This window comes from Myxocyprinus asiaticus, chromosome 15 (genome assembly GCF_019703515.2).
Source record: "Myxocyprinus asiaticus isolate MX2 ecotype Aquarium Trade chromosome 15, UBuf_Myxa_2, whole genome shotgun sequence".
Lineage (NCBI taxonomy): Eukaryota > Metazoa > Chordata > Actinopteri > Cypriniformes > Catostomidae > Myxocyprinus > Myxocyprinus asiaticus.
The window spans coordinates 25,624,236-25,646,774 of NC_059358.1; the positions used below are offsets into that span (position 1 = coordinate 25,624,236).

Consider the following 22,539-nt stretch of genomic DNA (forward strand, 5'->3'; position numbering starts at 1 on the left):
GGAAAAATTAATTATGAAATGCAATCTGAGCCAGGGAGAAAAATCTGCTGTAAGATGATACCGGATTAAGCCTCTTCTGGAGATGATTTCTGCATGGCAATCATTAACGGTGTCCCCTCGAAGACTCAGCTCCTCTCCTTTAACACAGCGGTTTCCTACAGGCGTAAAGCAATAACAATTACACACATCTCTAATTAAAGTGCACACACCATGCTGAATGTCTCTGTGTGCAAGAGTATGTACCTGTCCCAAGGCTGACAACTGTCCCAAGACTGTCCGATCCTTTCCTCATCACAATGGTGGCGAGAATCTTTCTGCCCAGAAGGCTGTGCTGGATGCGTGCTGTGAGTGCATTAAAGCGCTGATGGCTCAGCATGGCAATCTGATCATGCAGTGTACTGCCTGAAACTGGCAGCTGGAACATAAACAAATCATGTGTATGTCTCTATTCTGGATTTGATCATGCAATGTACTTGAGACTAGCAGCTGGAATATAAACAAATGATCTAGATCTAGATTCCTGCACAGAACACTTAAATGAATAAATTAACTTGTACGGCGCTTTTCTGACACTATACTCAGTGCTTTACATAGTGAACAGTGGGTTCTCTGAAAAGTGCAAATCCAGTATCCACATTGGGACATCAACAACAAAATAAGGTACTTCGGTTGTCAAAAAAAAAAAAAAATATATATATACTGACAAAAAAATATAAAGAATAAAGAGACACACACGCACGCGCGCACACATGCACGCACGCACAAGTGATCATCAATCGTTCCATGGCAGCTCTTTGCCTTGTGGAATAAAGGAAACAATACAGTGACAATTTGTCATCTCTACAACAGTCAAGCAAGCCTTTCAATGCAAAATACCCATGACAGGAGAGTATGTGCTATCAGTGTTTTTCTGGGCTACAACTTCCACAGTTGTATTGAAAAATTCTGTTATGTTTACAGCGATAAATGCTAGAAAGGGTGTTGATGTTTAGATGTGAAAAGTCTTGTAATTGATGCTAGTGCAGGGCAGATATATTATATAGGGGCTATCTAGCAGTTTGACATGACACGTATAGAGCAGAGCGCAACTTCAGGCTTCAATCACCCCGCACACATCTGTGTCCCACATGAGAAGCAAATTTAGAGCTTATAAAGGGAGATAAGTATCATAATTTAATGTGACGGAAATGTGTACGGATGTGGCTGGCATGAGAATGGCAAAATAAACGTCCATCTTAAAAAAAATATACAGCGATGTTTACACGTTGAATCGCCACACCCGGTGATCACTGGTCATTGTTTTTGTTTGGTTCAGTAAATGCAGGGTAATTCACTGTTAGAGATCAGATTGGGAAATTTAAGGTTGATACCAATATTTTAACACTGTGATTGCCCAATATACAGGTTTTCCCCTATATGCATTCATGAATCAGTTCACGAGTGCATACACAATAGAGAAGCAGAAGACCAGACATGATACCTCTTCTAGCGGAAAGTCTTTTACTCTGATCACTTCTTTGTCAAAGGTAGTAGAAATATAGGGCTCCAGACTGCGACTAAATGGTAGCATCTTGCAATCATTATTCCCACCGGTGAGAATTCAGTTTTTTTTTTTTAAGAGGTCACACCGTCGTGACTACAGAGTTTCCTATCGATTCAGTTCACTCAACATTGCGGTGAAATGCTTTGGGGAATTCCTTCTACGACCACCTAGTTCAGGGTTCCTCAATAGGCGGCCTACAAACAAATGTTTGGCCCACGCTAAAGACCTGTTCACACCAAATCCGTGACGATTATATGAGACAAACTTCCGATGAAAAGTCTATACACAGAGTGCGTAAAAATAAAAATGAAACACTTTCACCCCTGTACAGTAGGCGGTGCTCTTGCTGTTCTACAAACATTTATGCCAGTCTCATCATGCCTGCACCTTCAGTTGTTAGATATTAATATAATGAATGCTGTTAAAGCATTCAATTACCTAATTTGGCATAAATGTTTCATTATGTTCTTTCCATGGCATTGATGCATTCCGAGTACATAATCTGTGTTTTTATGCGAGTGACATGAGCAAAGAGCGCTGTTGTATAAATATACGTCCTATTTATATTTGTACATGTAATTTGCTACAAGTATATTCCAAACTGACTCCCGAAGCCAACTACTTTGTCTGGATTACTGCCTGGATAATATAACACATGGTAATGTGATTCAAATACACATGGAACAGTGCACATTAAGAATAACATTGTACAGAAAACAATATGATGCATAGCCTAATATTAAAAATCATTTTTAAGAAAGCATAGGCTCACAGTCTTTTCTTTATTGAAATGACTGCAATACTTTGTTATATTATCCTTAAAAACAATAACAATATTAATGGTAATAGGTCTAATAATTGAATCTGCAATTAGTAAAATGCAGGGAGTAGAGCCCATTTGGAGATGAGCAGGAACAGCTGACTCACATGGAGATCCAGATTGTTCATTAAAGTTTTTTTCCTTCTATCAGGCAAAGTTGTGTAGTTTTGTGTATCTGCATACAAACAAAATGTTCATAATTGTTTGAATGAATAAAACAGGCTAATAATACTGAGAAAAAGAATAAAAAATAATAATATTTCTCTTAATAATAAAACAATAGTAGTAGAAATAATAATAATAATAATAATAAATAATAATAATAATAGCAGCAGCACAAAAAATGTGTCATTACATCGAAGGCCATGACCCTTGTTGACAGAATTTTGCCCTTGGTGAAAACTAATTGAGGAACCCTGACCTAGTTGAAGCCCTTGTATCATAACGGCGATCTTATGATTGGCAATGGTGTTTGAGCGTGAACCACAAAAGGAATGTCCGTCTCAAAGCAAAGGGTCTCTCACTTGATTGTTGATGCAAGTGCCCTCGTTTATGAATCACAGGGCGTGAGATGCCCTATTCAACTAGAGGCATGGCCTCTTCATGGGCATGGACAAATGGTGTGTCTTTGCAGGACATATGCTTTGCAGCAGGTTGGTCGTCCCAAACACTACGTGGCGTCCATCTCTTCCAAAATCCTCTCTGTCTAGAGCGCTTGTTCCAACACGAGGCCCTTTTGTTACGGGCAGGCTACCAGATATATGTATATTATGGTACAGCCACCTGTATATAGGCTGTTGTTGAAATTACTCCCCTTTAGAAGTCAAAAGCACTTCCAATAAGGAATACATTTCCTTTCTGTACCTTTGGTTGTGATGGGGTTACATTTAGATTGTGTATTTATACAGTTCATATAGATTCCCAGGCTGAGATTAACTTCCATCTGGTTTTCACCATGTGGGTTATTCATTAATTCATACACTAGAAGATATGTCTTTCATAAGTCACCATCCTGCAGGCCTGTGACTTCCTATTCTTTTTAAGGTGTTTATACCTCAGGGGGTATAATGAATCGATACTATGTATACTGTGTGTATATGACATGACATATACAGCTCTGGGAGAAGGAGGAGGATAAAAAAAGACCACTGCAAAATGATCAGTTTCTCTGGATTTACTATTTATATATGTTTGAGTAAAATTAAAATTTTTGTTCCTGTCTGGTTGCCACCATGTGGTGTTACACTTGAAATATGATTGTAATAAGTCACCACCTGGCAGGCCTGTGACCTCATATGCATATTCTTTTACAAGTGTTTATACCCTGGTGTATCTCTCGGTGTATGACATCATGTAGTGCGGCGTGATGGGACTCCGTTCCCCAAAGCGTTTCACCGCAATGTCGAGTGACCTGAATCGACAGGGAACGTCTCCGGTTACACATGTAACCTTGGTTCCCTGAGATGAAGGGAACGAGACATTGGGAAACTTGGCTGCACTACAACTTCAGAGTTTCGAGGTACGATGCATTCTTGTCCTTCAGTCAGACAATTATAAAGAAATGGTAATTGATTGCCCACTTATATAGGGCAAATGCATGCCTAAAAGGGCAGGGCTCAAACACCATTGCCAATCATAAGATTGGCATTATGATACAAGGGCTTCAACTAGGTCGGAGAAGGAATTCCCCAAATCGTTTCACCGCAATGTCTCGTTCCCTTCATCTCAGGGAACCGAGGTTACATGTGTTACTGGAGACGTTTGCCAACTCTCGTTGTTTATGCGCAACGTATCTGTTTTCTGTTTCGTATGAGAAAAACAGAATGTAACAGCACTGGACACTACCTGGATCAATTATCAGCCAGCTCAATGAACAGAGTTGGTAAGTTATCCAATAACAACTGAGCCTGTGTGAAAAACTATTTGGCCCCTTAGTTACTAAATCCCCAAATCTATGAATCTGCATTCATAATGGGGTTCAGCTGGACTAGACACACCCAGGCCTGATTACAGCCAGCACTGTTCAATCAAATCAGCACCTAAATAGAACTTTTTCAGCAGCATGAAGTTGGCTAAAAGGTCTCACCCAGTAGCGCACACTATGCCAAGGTCGAAAGAAATTCCAGAAATTTATGAGGAAAAAAGTGATTGAAATACATCAGTCTGGGAAGGGTTACAAAACTATTTTAAAGGCTCTGGGACTCCAAAGAACCACAGTGAGAGCCATTATCTCCAAATGAAGAACACTTGGCACAGTAGTGAACCTTCCCAGAAGTGGCCAACCTTCCAAAATTCCTCCAAGAGCACAACGACGACTCATCCAGGAAGTCACAAAAAAAGCCAAGGACAACATCCAAGGAACTGCAGCCCTCTCTCACATCAATACAGGTCACTGTTCATGATACCACTTTCAGAAAGACACTGGGCAAAAATGCCTTACATGGAAGTGTGGTGAGGCAAAAACCACTGCTAACCCAGAAGAACATTAAGGCTCGTCTGAATTTTGCCAAAGCACACCTTGATGATCCTCAAAGCTTTTGGGAGAATGTTCTGTGGACGGAGTTGAAAATGGAACTATTTGGAAGATGGGTCCCATTACATCTGGTGTAAATCAAACACAGAATTCCACAAAAAGAACATCATACCTAGGGTCAAGCATGGTGGTGGTAGTGTGATGGTGTGTGGATGCTTTGCTGCTTCAGGGCCAAGTTAAGTTTTTCCCTTAAGTGTAACACTTAAGGCGTTATTTCCCCTTAACTAAGGGAATGACTTGAGGGCGTTGCATATAATCCCTTAGACACTTCTCTTAGGTAAAGATAACTGTTAAGGGTTTTACTACATTGAGACATGTTTTACCGTAATAAAATTATACTGTTACCATGGACACGTTCGTCATGTCCCTACCACTGATCTATAATGCACATGAGCAATTTTAAGCAAAATAATACTTTAACTTTTTACTGTTTTTAATTTTCATTTTAGTAACTAAAGTTTCTCAGTATCATTATTGATGTGTAAATGATTGTCTGACCTCTTCTGAATTAGTGCATAAATGGCATTGTCACATGGCACCTGTTACATTTCTCATCGCTGTTCTGGATGCACCAATTACAGTCGTTTGCGATTACTGCATAAACAATTTTCTGGAGGTAACATGGGCAGATTTGCATTTGTTTCTCATTTGTTGGTACAATCCTAAAAAGTAATAGATTTAAACACTTTATTTTGTGTACAATTTTTTTTCCTGTGTGAATTAAAAATCATCTTGAGTTTATCATACAGTTGTGCTCAATTTATAGCTGTGAACTCATATGCATATTCTTTTACAAGTGTTTATTATACCCTGGTGTATCTCTCGGTGTGGCTCAGTATATAGCCTGCTCAGTACATCCACGTGAGAGTTAACAAACTCATTGACTATATATACACAGACACTAATTGCAATTTAAAAAGCCACAGGTGTGGGAAATTAACCTTTAACTGCCATTTAAACCTGTGTGTCACCTTGTGTGTCTGTAACAAGGCCAAACATTCAAGGGTATGTAAACTTTTGATCAGGGCCATTTGGGTGATTTCTGTTATCATTATGATTTAAAAAGGAGCCAAACAACTATGTGATAATAAATGGCTTCATACGATCACTATCCTTAAATAAAAGACAGTTTTTTTTTTTTGCATGATCAGTCATATTTTCAAAATCAATGCCAAAATTTCACAATTTCTGCCAGGGTATGCAAACTTTTGAGCACAACTCTATGGTGCAATTAATGGAGGATTCTGCTTTTATGGCCGTTGAGTATTCACTTCAGGAAGACACCTTTGATGGTGAGTAGTGAGGTGAATTTGAGGTGTTAGATGTGATATTAGATTGCCTTTCATCATGATTCCCCATAGTAATCCTGCACTTGTTTATTATTGCTAAGATGGTCTAAAGAGCTCTCCCTACCATGAAAAATTTGTATTGATATGCTGTACTCTATAAACTCCATTTCTCCTTTTTTAGAAACCTTGTGACTCTTAGCCAACACTTAAGGTGAAGTTTTACTACACTTAAGGTTTACTAAGGAAAATGGCAGTTAAGGGGCTTTATGCAACACAAGGGAATACTCAAGTAAACATTTTTTTAAGGGAAATTGTAGGGGATTATGACGTTTTACCTATAAAGACTCTTAAGTAAAACTTGAGGGATGTTTTCTGCAGCACCATTAAATTTAAGGGAAACTTTAGGGCGAACTTAAGGGAACATTTCACTTAAGGTGCTTTATGCCTTAACCGGGCACAGGGCGACAGTCTACTAAGACGGACTTCACAGTGGATGAACTGATGCAAACTCAAAAACATGGGATTCTTCATGAACCACTGTCTGAAGTTCACCAAAATTACCTGCAATAAGCTTCCAGCCAGACTGCAATGCTCCTCACTAAATGATACCTATATCAACTTGGTCAAAGGAGGGACAACACTCTCTTAAACTACATAGAAAATGAATTAACCACAAACAAAAGCCTTCATCGGCCAAAATCTAAGGACAATGCATCTACGTGTTAATTCGGGCTGATTTCAACACTAAAACTTAAAGTTCATATAAAATAATTTTGTTTAATCACTGACCCACAACACTGTGTACTCATTTTAACCACTAATAGTTCTAAACGAATAACTAATATTGGCATTATATTCATTCATTTTCTGTTATAGCATAATTTCATGTACAGCTGCTTTGAAACAATGCCTGCTGTGAAAAGCGCTATACAAATATGACTTGACTTGCAATAATTGAAGGAAACATGAATTCTGCCGTCCAACAGAAAATCCTAAAGAAGAACGTCCAGTCATCAGTCCGTGAGTTGAAGCTTAAGCGCAACTGGATTATGCAGCAAGACAATAATCCAAAGCATAGGAGTAATTCCACCACTGAATGGCTCAAAAGAAGCAAATTTAAAGTTTTGGTGTGGCCTAGTCAAAGTCCTGACTTGAACCTGACTGAGATGCTGTGGCAGGACCTTAAACGGGCAGTTCATGCTCGAGAAACCCTCCAATGTGGCTGAACTAAAGCAGTTCTGCAAAGACTATCAACCGACAGCTGTGGATTTTTTTTGTATACAGTCTTCTTATTTTGTGTATACTGTATATTGTATATTATCAGAAGTATATTGTGTTGTGTAACAAGATGTGTAAACTGTTATGTGTAAATCAGATGTTTATTGTAATTGTCATACTGCTATGTTGCTTGGAACTGCACCCAAGACTTTCACCCACTGTTGCACTTGTGTATATGGTTGAGTGACAATAAAGGGATTTGATTGATTTGATTTTGAAATACTAGCTCTAAAACTACCTAAGTCACATATGCAAGTGTACTGTGGTTGGTTGTTTTATATATGTCAATTTAACGACACTGATAGTTAGAAATCAGGCTTGAGAGATTTTTTAAATCAGATCATTTACATTATCTGAAAATACGAAATGTCATTTTCTGTCACTATTTAGTTTTTGTCCAGGTTAGAGTGCACATTTATAGTTTTAGCTAGGGACCTATGAAATAAGTTTTATTTTTGTCCCAAATTCTGTTTTCTGTTTACATTTTTCTGGATTCCATGACTTATGTTTTAAATTTATATAATCAAAACGATGTCTATTCAAATTAATTTATAAAACTTTAATAAATGAAATCATAATTTCCAACAAAATATTGGAGTTATTTTTAGTCAAATAAACTGCTCCACAACTGAGCTTGATAGTACGAATGAAATCATTGGAAAAAAATCTGTATTATCTATCTAGCACAAGTCTGCTACAGCTGAATCACAGCGTGCTGTTGTTTGCCATCTTGCTTTTGGTATTGCTTAATTATAATAACAATGATAGATTATTATTAATGTAAACAAATATTATTTATATAAATATATATTAATAGAATATAAAAGTAGATAGCAGAGTGCCACCGCTTTCATTCTAAGGTGTGCAGCGCATGCAGACTTTAAATCAAATTCTTTTGCGGTTTAATAATCACACTGGGCCATTTCCTGCAAACGTGTACTTTTAGTTAAAAATACTTTATTGCTTGTTTTGATCTTTGTGATCATTTTTGTTATAACCTTGATGTGCATCTGTGTTTGTGTTTTTAATACCTCTGGTGTGACCTCTCCAGTACGTGCTGCTTTTTCAGCCTCTCCTATAAGCACTCGTAGAGCGGCATCTGCTGCCTCCTGCTTGCCCTGCTTCTTGTTACTAGCACACACTGCAGGAAACCACCGGCCTCCCAGTTTTGCCTGGTATGTAAACCTGAGAGAGAGATAAAATTGTGAGACATTTGTTATTTTTTATTGTGTGGCAGAGCAGTGGGGATTCAGGCATACTGAGATGAGAATCCTGTTGCTTCTGTAATAAGGATAAAGCACTAAAATGTGACCAAGTGAGAGTGTGAGTGGGTAAATCAGAGTGTTTGTGTGTGTGTACCTGGGCTCGTGTGGGGGTCCAGACTGGCCCACCATGCGGATCTCAGCAGCGAAACCGCGGGCACGGGCGTACTCTAGCAGGCCGGACACAGCATTGTTGTTCAGGTGGTTGATGAGATCACCCACACCAGCTTCATGTGCCGCCTGGAGCTCTTCTGCCGTCAGGGGGGGTAGAGAGGGACATGCAGGCATCGCTGGCTGCGACTCGCTTTCACCCAGCGGGCTGAAATTACCTGGAGTCTGGAAGCGAAAGATTGCATTCAAAAGACCAGCACATACAGATGAAAGTGTTAATATGGGAGGGTGAAGCAGCGAGGACAGAAAATTAAGAGGATGTGAATGTGTCTGTATTGAAGTAAACATGTAAGTTTTATATTCAATGATAGTTTGAAGGGATAGTTCTCCCAAAAATGAAAATCATCCTTTACTTGCCTCATGTTGTTCCAAACCATGTGACGCAGAACACATGAGAATTTATTTTTGAAGAATGATGCTGCTCTTTCCAATACAATGAAAGTGAATGTTGACTGATGTTGTTAGTCTGCTAAACATCTCCATTACTGTTTCACGAAGAACGTAAAGACATTCTAGTTAGGAACAACATGACGGTAAGTTTTGGCAATTTAAGTTTTTGGATGAACTCGCTCTTTAATTAAGGAACCACAATTACCAACTTTACACAGTGTAACTTCACCTGAGCGCAAACAAATGTATCAATATAATATATAATATACCTCTATGGCAAGGAGGAGGGCGGGGCCGTGATGACACACACCCTGCCCCTAATCAGGCTAATCAAGCCGACGAGAGGGACGGGAGAGAGCTACAGGCAGCTGCCCTGTATGTGTTTATATTTGTGTGTTTTTGTGTAATTAAACATTACTTTGATGCTTTGTCCGGTTCTTGCCGCCTCCTTTCCCTTTTACCCGTTACATTGGGGGCCCAACCGCTGCAGGCGGTCGGTAAGGAGCACCTCCTCCCCACCCGGTTTCCGGTCATTCCTCCGCTTTCAGGCGGCCGGGTTCCTCCATCCCCCGGCTGATGGCCGCGGCTGCTCCTTTGGGGTGGATGGAAGTGGCGAGGATCCGGGCTTCAGCACCAATGTAACAGGGTTAAAAGGGAAAGGAGGAAGCAAGAACCGGACGAAGCATCAAAGTAATATTTAATTAAACAAAAGGACACAGGGCAGCCGCCTGAAGCTCTCTCTCTCCCGAAGGCTTGATTAGCCTGATTAGGGGCCGGGTGTGGGTCATCACGGCACGGCCCCGCCCTCCTCCTTGCCACAACCTCCTATCAATAATATCTACTTGTGTGCAAAATTCTCTATTGGAGCTATTGAACTGTTTTCTCTCTCTCTTTTTATTACATTTTTCCCTTGTCACACAGTTCTTCCAACCCTCTTAGTCTACAAAGAATGCAGTCTCTTTCCCTCTCTTCTTTACCTTGTTAAGATGCAGTTGCCCATCTCCCATTAGTTCCTTCACAGCCTCTTCCGCCGCAAGCTGCCTTGCTGCTTTCTTACTGGGTGCGGAGGCTTCTGGGAAGATCCGCTCCCCAACCATTACATGGAATATAAACCTGACACAGGAAGTGAAGACAATAAAAAAGGGAAAGAAGGTGGGGAAAATGAATGAGAATGACAAATCATAAAATCCTGTTCATATTTTTTCAGCTGATAAAGTGGCACTGAATGATACGGTTTTCCTTCTCAACTTGACTATTTTCATGAATTTCTAATCCAACAGAATTTATTTTATTCTCTGGTCATGCTAATTTGGCAACAAGTGCCACATTTTAATCAAGACCAGAAAGTTTTCTTAAAGACCAGAGTCATTCTTGCACTTAAGGCCAAATTTACTCCACCGGCACATGAGAACTATATATGTATGCTTGAGGCTTTCTTAAACCAAATCCAAGATTGAAGGGATAGTTTACCCAAAAATGAAAATTCTCTCATCATTTACTTTACCTCATGCCATCCCAGATGTGTATGACTTTCTTTCTTTTGCAGAACACAAATATAGATTTTTAGAAGACTATCTCAGCTCTGAGTGACCGGCTTAGACACACTCCAACAACATTACTCAATCAATGGCATGAGTTGGGGGTGGGACTATCTGACGGTTCGAACAATAGAAGACAAGGGTCATATTTGGAATGATATTCTGAAATCATTGTTTATTTTTGTAATACCATTCTGTGGCGCTAGTGTCGCAGAAATGACATACTTCAGCTCGAAGTCCCTTTTTTTCTTTTTTTTTTTTACTATAAATCTCCACCGTTGACCAGCCCCAACCTGCAGGTGGCTGAATGTGAAAGTGAAAATCACTTCTACACCAGAATCTGGAAGTGAACGTGAAAATTTACAGTAAAAAAGGACATACATTTATCTGTTTCTCACCCACACCAATTACATCACAAGATATGGATTTAACCACTGGTAGGGCTGTCACGATTATGAAATTTGGCTGACGAATAATTGTCAAACAAATAATTGTGATTATGACCATTAATTGTTCCTTTAGGGCTTTCACGATTAATTGTCATATTTCTTATAGTGATGGGAAGATCGGATCATTTTACTGACTTGAATCTTTGAGTCTCGTTCAGCAAAATTAACGAATCTTTTTTCAAGTAATTTAGTTCATTTCGTTCATTTGAGCAGAATTAAATTAAAATGTTACATTTTCAAAAGCCAAATCCACCCAACACGTCTACTTATGCAAACTTTGATTATAGTCCCAATAAGGAAAAATTGATAATGCAGCCAAGTACAAATTATGAGAAACAAATGATTAGCTCACCTCTGGACTGAATCTTCTTGTCGGAGTCGTTCGTTTTGTCACGTGACAGCCGTATGTGCATAGCGTATATGACAAATGAACGAATGACTCGGACCAGAAGACTCGAGAGGTGAACTAATCATTTCTATTTCCTGTACAGCGCCTATGTGGTTTTCGTACATGAACGAATCGTTCATGAAAGACCCATCACTAATTTCTTAAGGTGTGCTTTTTTCTGCATGTGTGCTTCATACACCTTAAGAAGTCATTTTTACACATTTAACTTGAAACAAAAAAAAATAAAATCAAATAATAAAATAGGGATATGTGATTTCCTTTTAAGGCTTTAAAAACGTATTAATGACATGAAAAATAATGTTTTAAATATCAAAATATTTCTAAATAATTAAAATATGTCTCTTTTTGGTCAACTTTAGTTTTGGTCAATTTTACATTTACAATGTTTTTTGAACTCATATCACATTATATATTTTTATAAAATTATTATTTTTTGTTATATTATGCAATAGATCACAGCACAGAGACTGATCAGTGAAACTGAAGCTCAATGACCATGGACATTTGCCATTACATGACCGTTAAGTGAAACTGGAGCGCTCTGCGTTCACAAAATTAATAAGTTTATACCTTGTTTATATTTTCACGGGAGTTTGGCGCAAGCCTCTGTAGACAGTGTGCACAACAGAGCGCTTGAGAAGTGGTTCATCTTCACACTCTCTCAAGAGAGCTGCACGTGATGTCCGCGGTGCGGTTCCCTGAGATGCTCGGAGTTCAACTGAATGAGACACAAGTGCTTTTACCTGCGCGCTCGTGAGACAGCATGCAGGGAAAGACGAGACTGAATCCAGCTGCTTTATCAACTGCTTTTTATTCAGCAAAAGGGCCTCTGTGCTTCGACACTACACAACTCTATCACTGGCGAGTGAAATGTTAACATTTACATGCCAGTGGCTAATAACAGACATTTTTTTGGTCGAATAGTGTGAAATTTACTCGCAATGTAGAGGGCTGCTTCAATGCAAATGGAACATAGCTTCCTACCTCCTTTAATACTTTCAGAGCAAACACAATATGCAAAAACAGCGCAAGATAAAAGGAAGATGAGCCGGGGGGAAAAAAAAGGCAAGAAAGAGACACAGAAATAATATTTTGGACCAGGATTAGACTAAACAGGCACAGGGATTCATAGCCAGCAGTCACATTTTAAGGGCAAAGGAATAAAGGACAGAGTGAGAGAGTTAGAGAGAGACAGGAAGAGACAAAAACAACGCTACTTATATGACAACAAAAAAATGAGCTCAGTAACATCAACTGGGGGAGATGGGAAATTATGTCAAAAAGGGGGTGAGGACAGTGAGAGGTAAGAGAAAGGAGAGAGTACGGAAGATGCGTGGAGAGTGTGAGTGTGCTGGGCAAGTGTGTGGAGAATGTGAGGACAGCTTGGGGAAAAAAAGAGCCTAGAAAACAGAGATTTCAGGACAAAGAGCATATGAATTTGAGTAGCAGGATTAAAGGGACGTAACCTAAAGCACTTAACTAATGGGATGCATTTTACCGTGGATCATGGGGGGGCCCTTCCTGTCCTGTGTTGATAAACTGGATGGGGTGCCCACTTCGCTGGCTGTGCTCCATCAGGACAGATACAGGGTTCTTTCCTCCAGGTAGAGACCTGGACAGAGCTTGGGGCAGAGTATCTGTACCCCCCTTAGAAATGAGACAACAACAACAGAACATTAAAAAGATTTGTAAGGGTGATTATGCACCTCTCAGCACCAAGCCACTTACTTTGACTCACATTTACAATTACGCACTTGGCAGATGCTTTTATTCAAAGCTGAGTACAGAGTAGGGCTGCAACTAACAATTATTTTGATAATTGACTAATCTAACAATTATTAGAACGATTATTCGACTATTTGGGCGATTATTGCAACGATTAATCATTAGCTCTTAACCGACTATTCAGCTTGTGCCTTGACTTAAAAGGTTGTATTAAACATACTAACGATAGAGGACAAAGTCATCTTTTAAAAATACCTCTAAATGACATTCACTGAATTAAAGGAAATTTTTTTTTATTAAGTTTAACTCAGTAAATTCACTGCGATCAAATCACAAAGTGTTTTGACTTGTTTTCCATTTAAAATAGTCTAAAAATCCTTAAAACAAGATACATTTGCTTGAGAAGCAACATATAAGATATTTAGGCAGAGACTATTTCTTGAACATAAGTGTGTTTTGTATATAAGTGTATTTTTTCACTTGATTATACTTCTGCGAGTGCAGTAGAGTCAAAATATACTTCTATTCAAGATCTATTCTCTGAAAGCAAGTCTAAATATCTTATATGTTGCTTCTTAGGTAAATCTATCTTGTTTTAAGTATTTGTAGATATTTTAAAATATTTAACGTTATATTTAACATTCCCTGATAAAAAAAAAAAAAAAAAAAAAAAATTGTTCTGCAATATAGCTCCTAAAGTAAATGTATGTTGTTTTTTAAAGGAGTTTTAGATATTTATATTGGAAAACAAGCCAAAACAACAAATCAAAAACCTATTTTGTTGCAGTGTATAATGGGTGAAGACTACCCTCTCTCACCTTTTTGTTCACTTGATTTCGATCCATCTTTAACTCACAAAAAAAAAAAAAAATTCTCTCTTCTTAAAAGAGCTGTGTATCGCTGATTTTCTTCATGATAAGATACACACAGCAACACATACGTATGTGTTATGATTCACTACATCCCGCTATCACATAAGGATCTAGCTGCAGCAAGCGCGCAAGAGGGAGACGGCAGCTCCGGTTCCGCTTTATTTCACAATGAGAGTGCTTCTGTATTTTTCTTATTTTGTAATTTTGTATAATTTCCTCATACTTTACAATCTACATCATTAAGCTGTTTGGAAAGTTTGGAGTGCATCTGGACAGTGAACTGTGTCTTCTTCCTCTCCTCAATCAGGCGCAAGCTGAAGTGCTCCTCTCGCGCGCCATCAATGGAGTTTAATGTGATCTCATGTTACGTTAAATGAGATCAAATATCTATTCGACAACTACATTTTTTAATTAACTAAATGTTGATAACATTCAAGCTCAACAATTTTTCAGTAAATAAATTCTCTGGGTATCAAACTCATGACATCGGTGTTGTTAGCACCAAGATAAAGATAAACTCACAAGGGTATCATCTGCCAAGTCAATAGTTGATTCAGCTCCCTCAATGCATTGGTCTTCCTCTTCTTCTCCATCTGTTCCCCCCATCTCCCTGGAAAGAATCTTCAGAGTAATGGCTGCAGCATCTTTTTTGGCCACTTTTTTGTTTGATGCCTCAACCGGTGGAAACCTGCGACCGTCTAACATGACTTGCATCCGAAACCTGAAGATGAACATCAAAATATCAGGATACGCATCCACTAAAATATATTAAATAAGATGTTACTGTGTTACTGCTTTTTTTCATGCTGCCCCAGTCCACAAACATTCACTGGCTAAAAAACATCACTTTTTTAAAAGTTTCAAAAACTTTGGATTGGCTCCTGCCTGCTAGGATGCATGACGAATACTTAAAGGGGTAGTTTGCCAAAAAATGTAAATTCTCTCATTAGTTACTCACCCTCATGCCATCCCAGATGTGTATGAATTTCTTTATTCTGCAGAACACAAAGACTTTCAGAAGAATATTTCAGCTCAGTAGGTCCATACAATGCAAAACATGTTGAAGCTTCAAAATGCACAAAGGCAGCATAAAAGTAATCCATAAGTCTCCAATCTATACCTTCAGAAGCCATAATAGGTGTGGGTGAGATACAGATCAATATTTAAGTGTTTTTTTAACTATAAATTCTCCTCTCTGCCCAGTAGGTGGCGATATGCACAAAGAATGCAAATTGCCAAAAACAAAAGAGCGTGAAAGTGCAAATTTATACTTAAAAAAAAAAAGGACTTAAATACTGATCTGTTTCTCATCCACACCTAAACATTTGGTAGGCATTCTCTTGCACTGTGAAGACCTACAGAGCTGAAATCTTCATTTGTGTTCAGAAGGAAAAATAAATTCATACACAGCTATGCATAATGTTACCCACATGCTGTTTTGAGCATTTTGGCTGTTATTATTAGTACTATTGTTTTTACTTCATTTATATTCAAATTTATGAATTTTACTCATTAGGTAATGAAGACACGAACAACAAAAGGTGTTGGCAAAACATGCATTTAAGGGTGAAAAACACAGCTAGAGCAAACAAAGCACCACAACTATATTTTACTATCTGACTTTTTGGCTCTGAGCAATGTTCCCGTTGTTTCATACATAATTCGTAAGTCTCTGTTTTGATGACTTTGACAGTTTTGTGCACACAAATGTTAAGGTTATTAAGCTTATTTATTTTTTGAATAGCCTATCTGTTTTCATATTGAGGTGATGTGCTTAGCGTCTACAGCCTTAAGAAATGCGTCTGATTGGTGTCTTGTGGAAACTCCACCCTTATTATACAGGGATTTATTGACCGACTAGTCGATTACCATCGACATAACCTACCGACTAGTAAATTTTGAAATTGTTATTTTGCACATCCCTAATATAGACTCAGACAAACACCCACATCCATCCAAAAAACAAAAACTTTCTCTCACTAATTTACCTGGGGTCATGCGATGGTCCAGACTGGTCAAGCAGTAGGAATTCACAAGTGCTTCCAAGGTGCTGAGCAAACTCCATCAGCCCACTGACTGGGTTCTTTGAGCGGGCCTCTTTTAGCTTTTGTAATTTGCTTGACTCCAGGCTTTGGGTTGGAGGAGGGGGAGCAGCCAATGATACAGCAACTTCTGACCTGATTGTGTTGAGGAACTCTGGAATATCATCAGACGCCCACTGTGAGCGTTCTCCTCCATTACTAGCCACATCCTGATAGTAAGAAAACTCATGGAGAGGGTAGGAGGTGAAGGTGGAGGAGGACAAGTCACTGGGGTTGCTGGAGATCAGCTCAAGGCCAGGCATGTCATGCGTTGTGTTCCCAAAAATTTTGTCCTTGTCCTCAGCCAACATGCTCAATAGACTGTCACCTCTGTCCATTGGCTCTGCAGCTGCAAACTCGCTGGCACCACTTGAAAACCCTACATCTCCACCAGCCGCTTGTAACTTAACAGCAGCAACATTTGCAATCCCTTCAACTGGTGAGTGTAACATTGGAGCACAGTTCACATCCTGTTTTGTGGACGCAGCAGCTTTCCGTTGGCGGTCCATCTTATCTTGGCGGTGTGCACTAAGCTCCCAGGTAGGTGGTGTAACGTCTGTGTTACGTCTTACTTCACCCTGTTTCTCCATGGCATAGAGTGTAGGATTTATGTGCTTGGCACTCCGCAGGCCGATGTTCTTGGCGATCACAAGCGCACTGGCTGTGCCCGATTCATAGAGGTACTGTAGGATCTGCTCTTTGCTTTCTTTAGGATCTGCCATTGTTGACAAGCTTACTGACAGTGCTGCAGGTAAAAGTGTCTGTTGATCCAGGTCAGAAAACAATGTATCGTCACCTTCAGAGTACTGCGATTCGTCACTGGTATCACTGACAGCTTCAAAATGGGTCTGTGCTTCTGAGTGAGCACTGCTGCGATCTGCTCTAGTCTCCTGGTTTTTGGATTTCTCAGCGTCCTTTGAACACAGTGTTCTGTCTCTCCCTCTGATGGGCTCACCGTTCTCTTCCTTGCGGAGTCTCCACAGAGGAGGAGTCTCACTTTGTTTGACTGCTTGGTTTGATTTTGAGAGGGTATACAAGGCCCTATTAACAAACTTCTTGGGCAGATGGAGTTTTCTGGCCAAGACCTTGGCCTGAAGGGTCTCGTCTGGCCCGAGTGACGTCAAACAAGAGAGGACCTGGTTCTGGATCTCAGAGGTCAAATACAGAGAGTCACTGACCGCGCCAGATGAACTAGAAACCTTGCTGGCAAAGTTACTGCAGGTCAACAGGTTGTCAGATTTCTCTACCCTTGTTACCCGGTCATATAAACGCAGACTACGGAGGCCTGAGGACAGACCTGACACATCATCTGCCTTCCAGTATTGCTTTGCGTTTAGATTCTGATAATTCTGTCCCTTTTGGTGTGGGTGATTCCACCCTGACCTTCTCTTAGGTCCAGATGTATATCCAAGGATCTGTTCCCTTTGCCAGTTAGCCCTGTCTCGGCTATAGCCCTCTCTCCTTTCAAAGTTGCAATAACCTGCTTGGTACTGGAAAGGCCCAGTGGCACCCTCTTCCCCTCGGCTGGAGGTTTGTGACCCTCGCTGTTGGGGTGCTTTGAACTGCGGAGCCTGTGCACTCTCCCCCCTGAGGAACTGCACTTGGTGTTGTTGGAAGCTCACACAGTTTGAATCAGAGATCTGATCAGTGCTGTGCTGGGTGGATGCCCACAGGGGTGGATCAGAGGAAGTGGGGGTAAAAAGAGGGCAGCGTGGAGGCACACTAGGAGCAGCAGGGTAAGAAGAATATAAGGAAGGATGAGGGTACCTGCCAGATACAGAGCTGGGGCTTGGGACACGAGGGCCCCTTGGGTGACTGGTGGTTGTATAGCACGGGGAATGAAACCGAGGTTCACCCTGGTGGTGTGGGAGGGAGAATCTCTGGTAATCTTTGTTAGACCCTCCTCTACCTCTGCTCATAGCGCAGGGGTAGGGGGCAAGAAAGCTGCAAGGTTGTGCACTTGTGTGCCCTTGTTAGAATGAGACTCAGATACCTGGTGAAAGTAATTTCACAAAGATGGTAAAAGGCTTAGTCTGTACACTGATTCTGCAAAAGAGAGAGAGAGAACATCATAAGAGTCCATGAAAGGTAGTGCAAAGGGGACAAAAGGTATCTGGCGCGCGCATGCGCACACACCTGTCTGCACATTTCTTGGCAACACAGCAGACTGTAATTTGAGAACTTAGTAAAAGGCTCAGATTAATTATTAATGCTTATTGTGACAACCAATTTATTTCTGGCTTATCAAGTAATTTTCTGTTCTTTATGGCAAGGGAAAGTGGCTATGGGTTTCAGAGGTAAGAAGGCATTTTCAAGGACATTCTCTCCCGTTGTGAGCAACCACAATAGCTATGATCACAATGAGTACAATGAATAGTAAAGCCGATTTTTTGTCTCAAAATACTGGGAAATAACTTACTCAGACAAAACATTTATGACTGTGAACCTAGCACTAGGTTTGATAATGCATGGTGCTGTGCTGCACAGTTTAGTGTAGGTCTGGCGTGAATCACTGTGCCCTCATGTTTTAAAATAAGATACAAATTCATTTTTTTCATTTCATTCAGGAAACAATAAATCACTGAAACAGTGAGGTTACCACATATTAGATAAGAACAGATGCATAACCGAAAAGCAGAATGTGAAAGAGAAAAGAAAAAAAAACCTGTTGTATTTCTATCCACTTTCTTTTCCACTTCACTTTTTTAAATTCCAGAGTACCAAAAGAAATATAAAGCACTATTTCTAAAATCAACATTCTGAACAACACAGTCAAATACTAGCATCGATTAGCGATAGTTTACAGAACCTGAAACAATTCAGCAGACTGACTGTGATCCTGACAGAGCTTTACACTACACTGCAGACATAACAGCTCACCCCCTAACGAAACTGAAGTGAATGGGGAGGTATTCCATGTGCATATAGGAGACTAAAAAACAAAACAAACACCTTTTGGCAAGTGGGGGTTTGGTGTCGTCTTTTCAGTTCACAACACCAGTGCTAAGCCCTTAGAAAAGTTCTGTAGCAGACTGCAGTACTATAGTATAGTGATGGTATCACCATATATTACACCACTGACTTTCAGAGCATCTTTTTTTTCCCCACACAATGAAAGTGCCCTAACATCCTGCAAAATTTCTCCCTTAATTTATCATAAATCGACCATTAAGCAAAATATTTGATCTATAGTGTTTACAGCCCTGTTACACTATTCTTCAAGCAATACCATGGTATTTCCATGGTACATATAAAAAACAAAAACATGACAATAATCCCATGACACTTCAGTACTTTTTGTATGTAAACAACTAAGAAATTGTTTAGGTTGAAAAAGGCCTCCTGTTAAAAGACTAAGAAGTTTAGCCATTTAAATTAATCGCAGTAGTAGACTACAGTATTTATTTATTTAGTTTTTCCTTTGAAAGGATTTAAAATGCCCACGGTTCACAAAATGACAGATGGGAATCTTTTAACTGTAATAATGTAAAACAAATTCAGCACATCACCCCAAAACATTGAGGGTATAAAGATTATATATATATATATATATATATGAAAATGTATCTTGTATTTAATGCCTTTATATCTGTACAATGATTCGCTTTCAACATAGATTCTGCAAATGAGGAAACTTAGAATTTACATGGGAAAAATCTGTCCAGGTGAAGATATGTACACCATATTCAAAAGACAACATACCCCAAAAACAACTGACGGTAAAAGACAGATGAGCCTGACATTGTATAACCGGAATCAGCGTCGCGATGTCTCCAGGTCTGAGGTTCAGATTCGTGCTTTGACTGCTAAACTAAACACTTGATACGCTTTAAAGCAGAAAATGAACTGAAAATAGATCAGCTAAACCACAACGATGTTATCCTTTTTTACATTATTTAGGCCTACAAACTCCACTGCACGGGATGGATGATCCTCAGACTTGTCTAGACTATTTAATTAGAAAAGTGATATATACACAACGTTATAAATTAAAGTAGAAAAAACTTAAAGGCGGGAATGTAGCAATTTAGGATAACTATAACGCAAACTAAGCACAGACCACGTTAGGTTTCGCTTTCCATTCTTCTAAAAGATCTCGACAGTAGGCGGCGCCATTAGTCACAAGCCTTATTAAAGTAAAAGTATTAAAATACTTGATTACCAATACTGTAATAATTGAGTAAACTGTACCTGGAAATACACGTAAATAAAAAAAAGGGGGTAAAAAAAACATTGTGAAACTGTACTTACATGTTAAATAATTCTTAAATCTTAACCTAGTATTAATTTCACCGCATATCAATTGACGGCACAACATATAAATAGTGCTGCGCACTACTCATTTTATGATACTCCATTGAGCCATGGGTTACGTTTCAGATTTCACTTCTCAGCAGACGGAAAGCCGACCTCAACCTGCGATCCTTAAGATGCATAATTCATGAGGTTACAGTACTGTGACCGACATAAAACTGCATTGCAGTTTATAACCTAACAACCGAACCCTGTGGCGAATTTCTTGTGAAGTGCCCGTGAGAGTGGAAACGGGTCCGGGGATGCGTTTACCCCGTCGTCTTCACTCTAGAAGAGAAGGTCCGAGAGGATATGGGCCATGCACGGAAAAAAACAAAGCCAACTCTGTGTCGAGCACACAGATGCTGAATGTCTCCCGGAGGTGCTTCATAACCTAGATTATCCATATACAGTCACGCAAACTTGCAACTGTTGTAGCTCAGTGCTTTAATACTAAACAACAGAGAGAAGCGAAAAATTCAGCAGACCCAATACAAAAAGTACTGTGGCCGAAGCATGGTACCGGTGCATAGTACGTCTAAAACAAAAAGTGTATTGCCATACTAGTAATTATATTATAACATATATATATATATATATATATATATATATATATATTTGTTATATTATATACAAAAACATCTTTATTATAAATGTTATCTATATGAAAACAAAAGTAAAAAAGAGCAGACGCACGTAACAATCTAATCTTCCAAATATAAATTTGTATGAATGTATTTTTCAATGTCACGATGCTGATGATAAAGAGTAATCCCTTTCTTGTAGCTTTCTACGAGAATTATGAATGGGAAAAAACGATACACAAGCAAATCCTTTACTAATTGTTTCAATCAAATATACATCTACACTTTATTGGTTGAAAAAGCACACAAAAATACAAAACTTGCTCACATTGCAAGGACACTAGAGGCTGATATCGGTTTAAGATGAATACGATGCTAGCTAGGTCAAGACGTAATTCCTTTACTACTCTTTTCAATCCAACGGGTCAAATGCAAGCATGCAGTATCCTATAACTTGGAAACAAACAGGCTTCAAGTTATCACAATGTATCAACGAACGCTTCGTGTATTTAATAAAGGACAGCAAACGCTAAACAGCGATCTGAGAGGCTGCGGATCTCTCCAGTGCCGAAGCATCACTCTCATTCCACCATTATCCCGTTTCGTTTTTTGTTGTTGCCGGAAACACAATTATGAGGTAGATAAAGTACAGCTAATATACGTTACGGAGAGTTAATTATACTTACATGAACGGGCAATGTGCACAATTCCGCAATGATCCGAAAGAGAGGCCACATGCTGATTGAAAACACACCGCAGGTGAATGACAATGAAATGTGGCGCGTAGCTGCGACGGTATTTTTGACGCTCGCTGATGACGTATGACTTCGCAACAACTGCAACGGTCGGTGCTGCAGGCACGATTGGGCATATCGAATTAGAACCCCATATTACTTATCTAGGGGACTTCCGTCCACATAAGTGTAATGCGTGACTTAATATTGTTTTGATTTTAGAGGTAAATATCTCACTTTACAATTCCCTATTCAAATTAACGTAAATGTCAATGATGAGATCTTGAAAATATATTTTGTTGCTAAAGTGATCCAGCTGATATTACCTATTCTACAACCTGTTAAACAGGATTGAAGCTCTGATGCTCACGCTGCTAATGGAGTGCCACAACTCATCTTGTGTTTCAGGTCCCACTTGTTCTTTAATTGTTAAGTGCCTGATAAAATCACTGGGGTTAATGTCAGTGACATACTGACCCACAGAAAGCTATACTACTGTTACTAATCCCTTTCACAATTTATAAGGCTGTTCAATTATTTCTGTGTTGGCACCTCTTGCCCACATCCT

At 39.4% G+C, this 22,539-nt stretch overlaps 1 protein-coding gene across 2 annotated transcripts in view; it reads right to left on the reverse strand.

The window, feature by feature from the left end:
* The window catches only part of LOC127452888 (double-stranded RNA-specific adenosine deaminase-like), a 29,316-nt gene extending 7,268 nt beyond the window's left edge, over positions 1 to 22,048 (reverse strand). The window contains exons 1-9 of one of the 2 annotated variants that reach the window (XM_051718727.1): positions 21,924 to 22,048; positions 16,268 to 18,406; positions 14,802 to 15,000; positions 13,181 to 13,329; positions 10,264 to 10,399; positions 8,823 to 9,061; positions 8,495 to 8,648; positions 244 to 415; positions 62 to 155 (exon numbers count right to left, since the gene is read on the reverse strand). In XM_051718727.1, coding sequence (XP_051574687.1) covers positions 62 to 155; positions 244 to 415; positions 8,495 to 8,648; positions 8,823 to 9,061; positions 10,264 to 10,399; positions 13,181 to 13,329; positions 14,802 to 15,000; positions 16,268 to 18,279 — 3,155 coding nt within the window. In that variant the 5' untranslated portion in view covers positions 18,280 to 18,406; positions 21,924 to 22,048. Of the gene's footprint in view, positions 1 to 61; positions 156 to 243; positions 416 to 8,494; positions 8,649 to 8,822; positions 9,062 to 10,263; positions 10,400 to 13,180; positions 13,330 to 14,801; positions 15,001 to 16,267; positions 18,407 to 20,062; positions 20,436 to 21,923 lie in introns of those variants that run through there. The other variant, XM_051718726.1, reaches the window with a different exon arrangement.
* Positions 22,049 to 22,539: the final 491 nt, after the last annotated feature.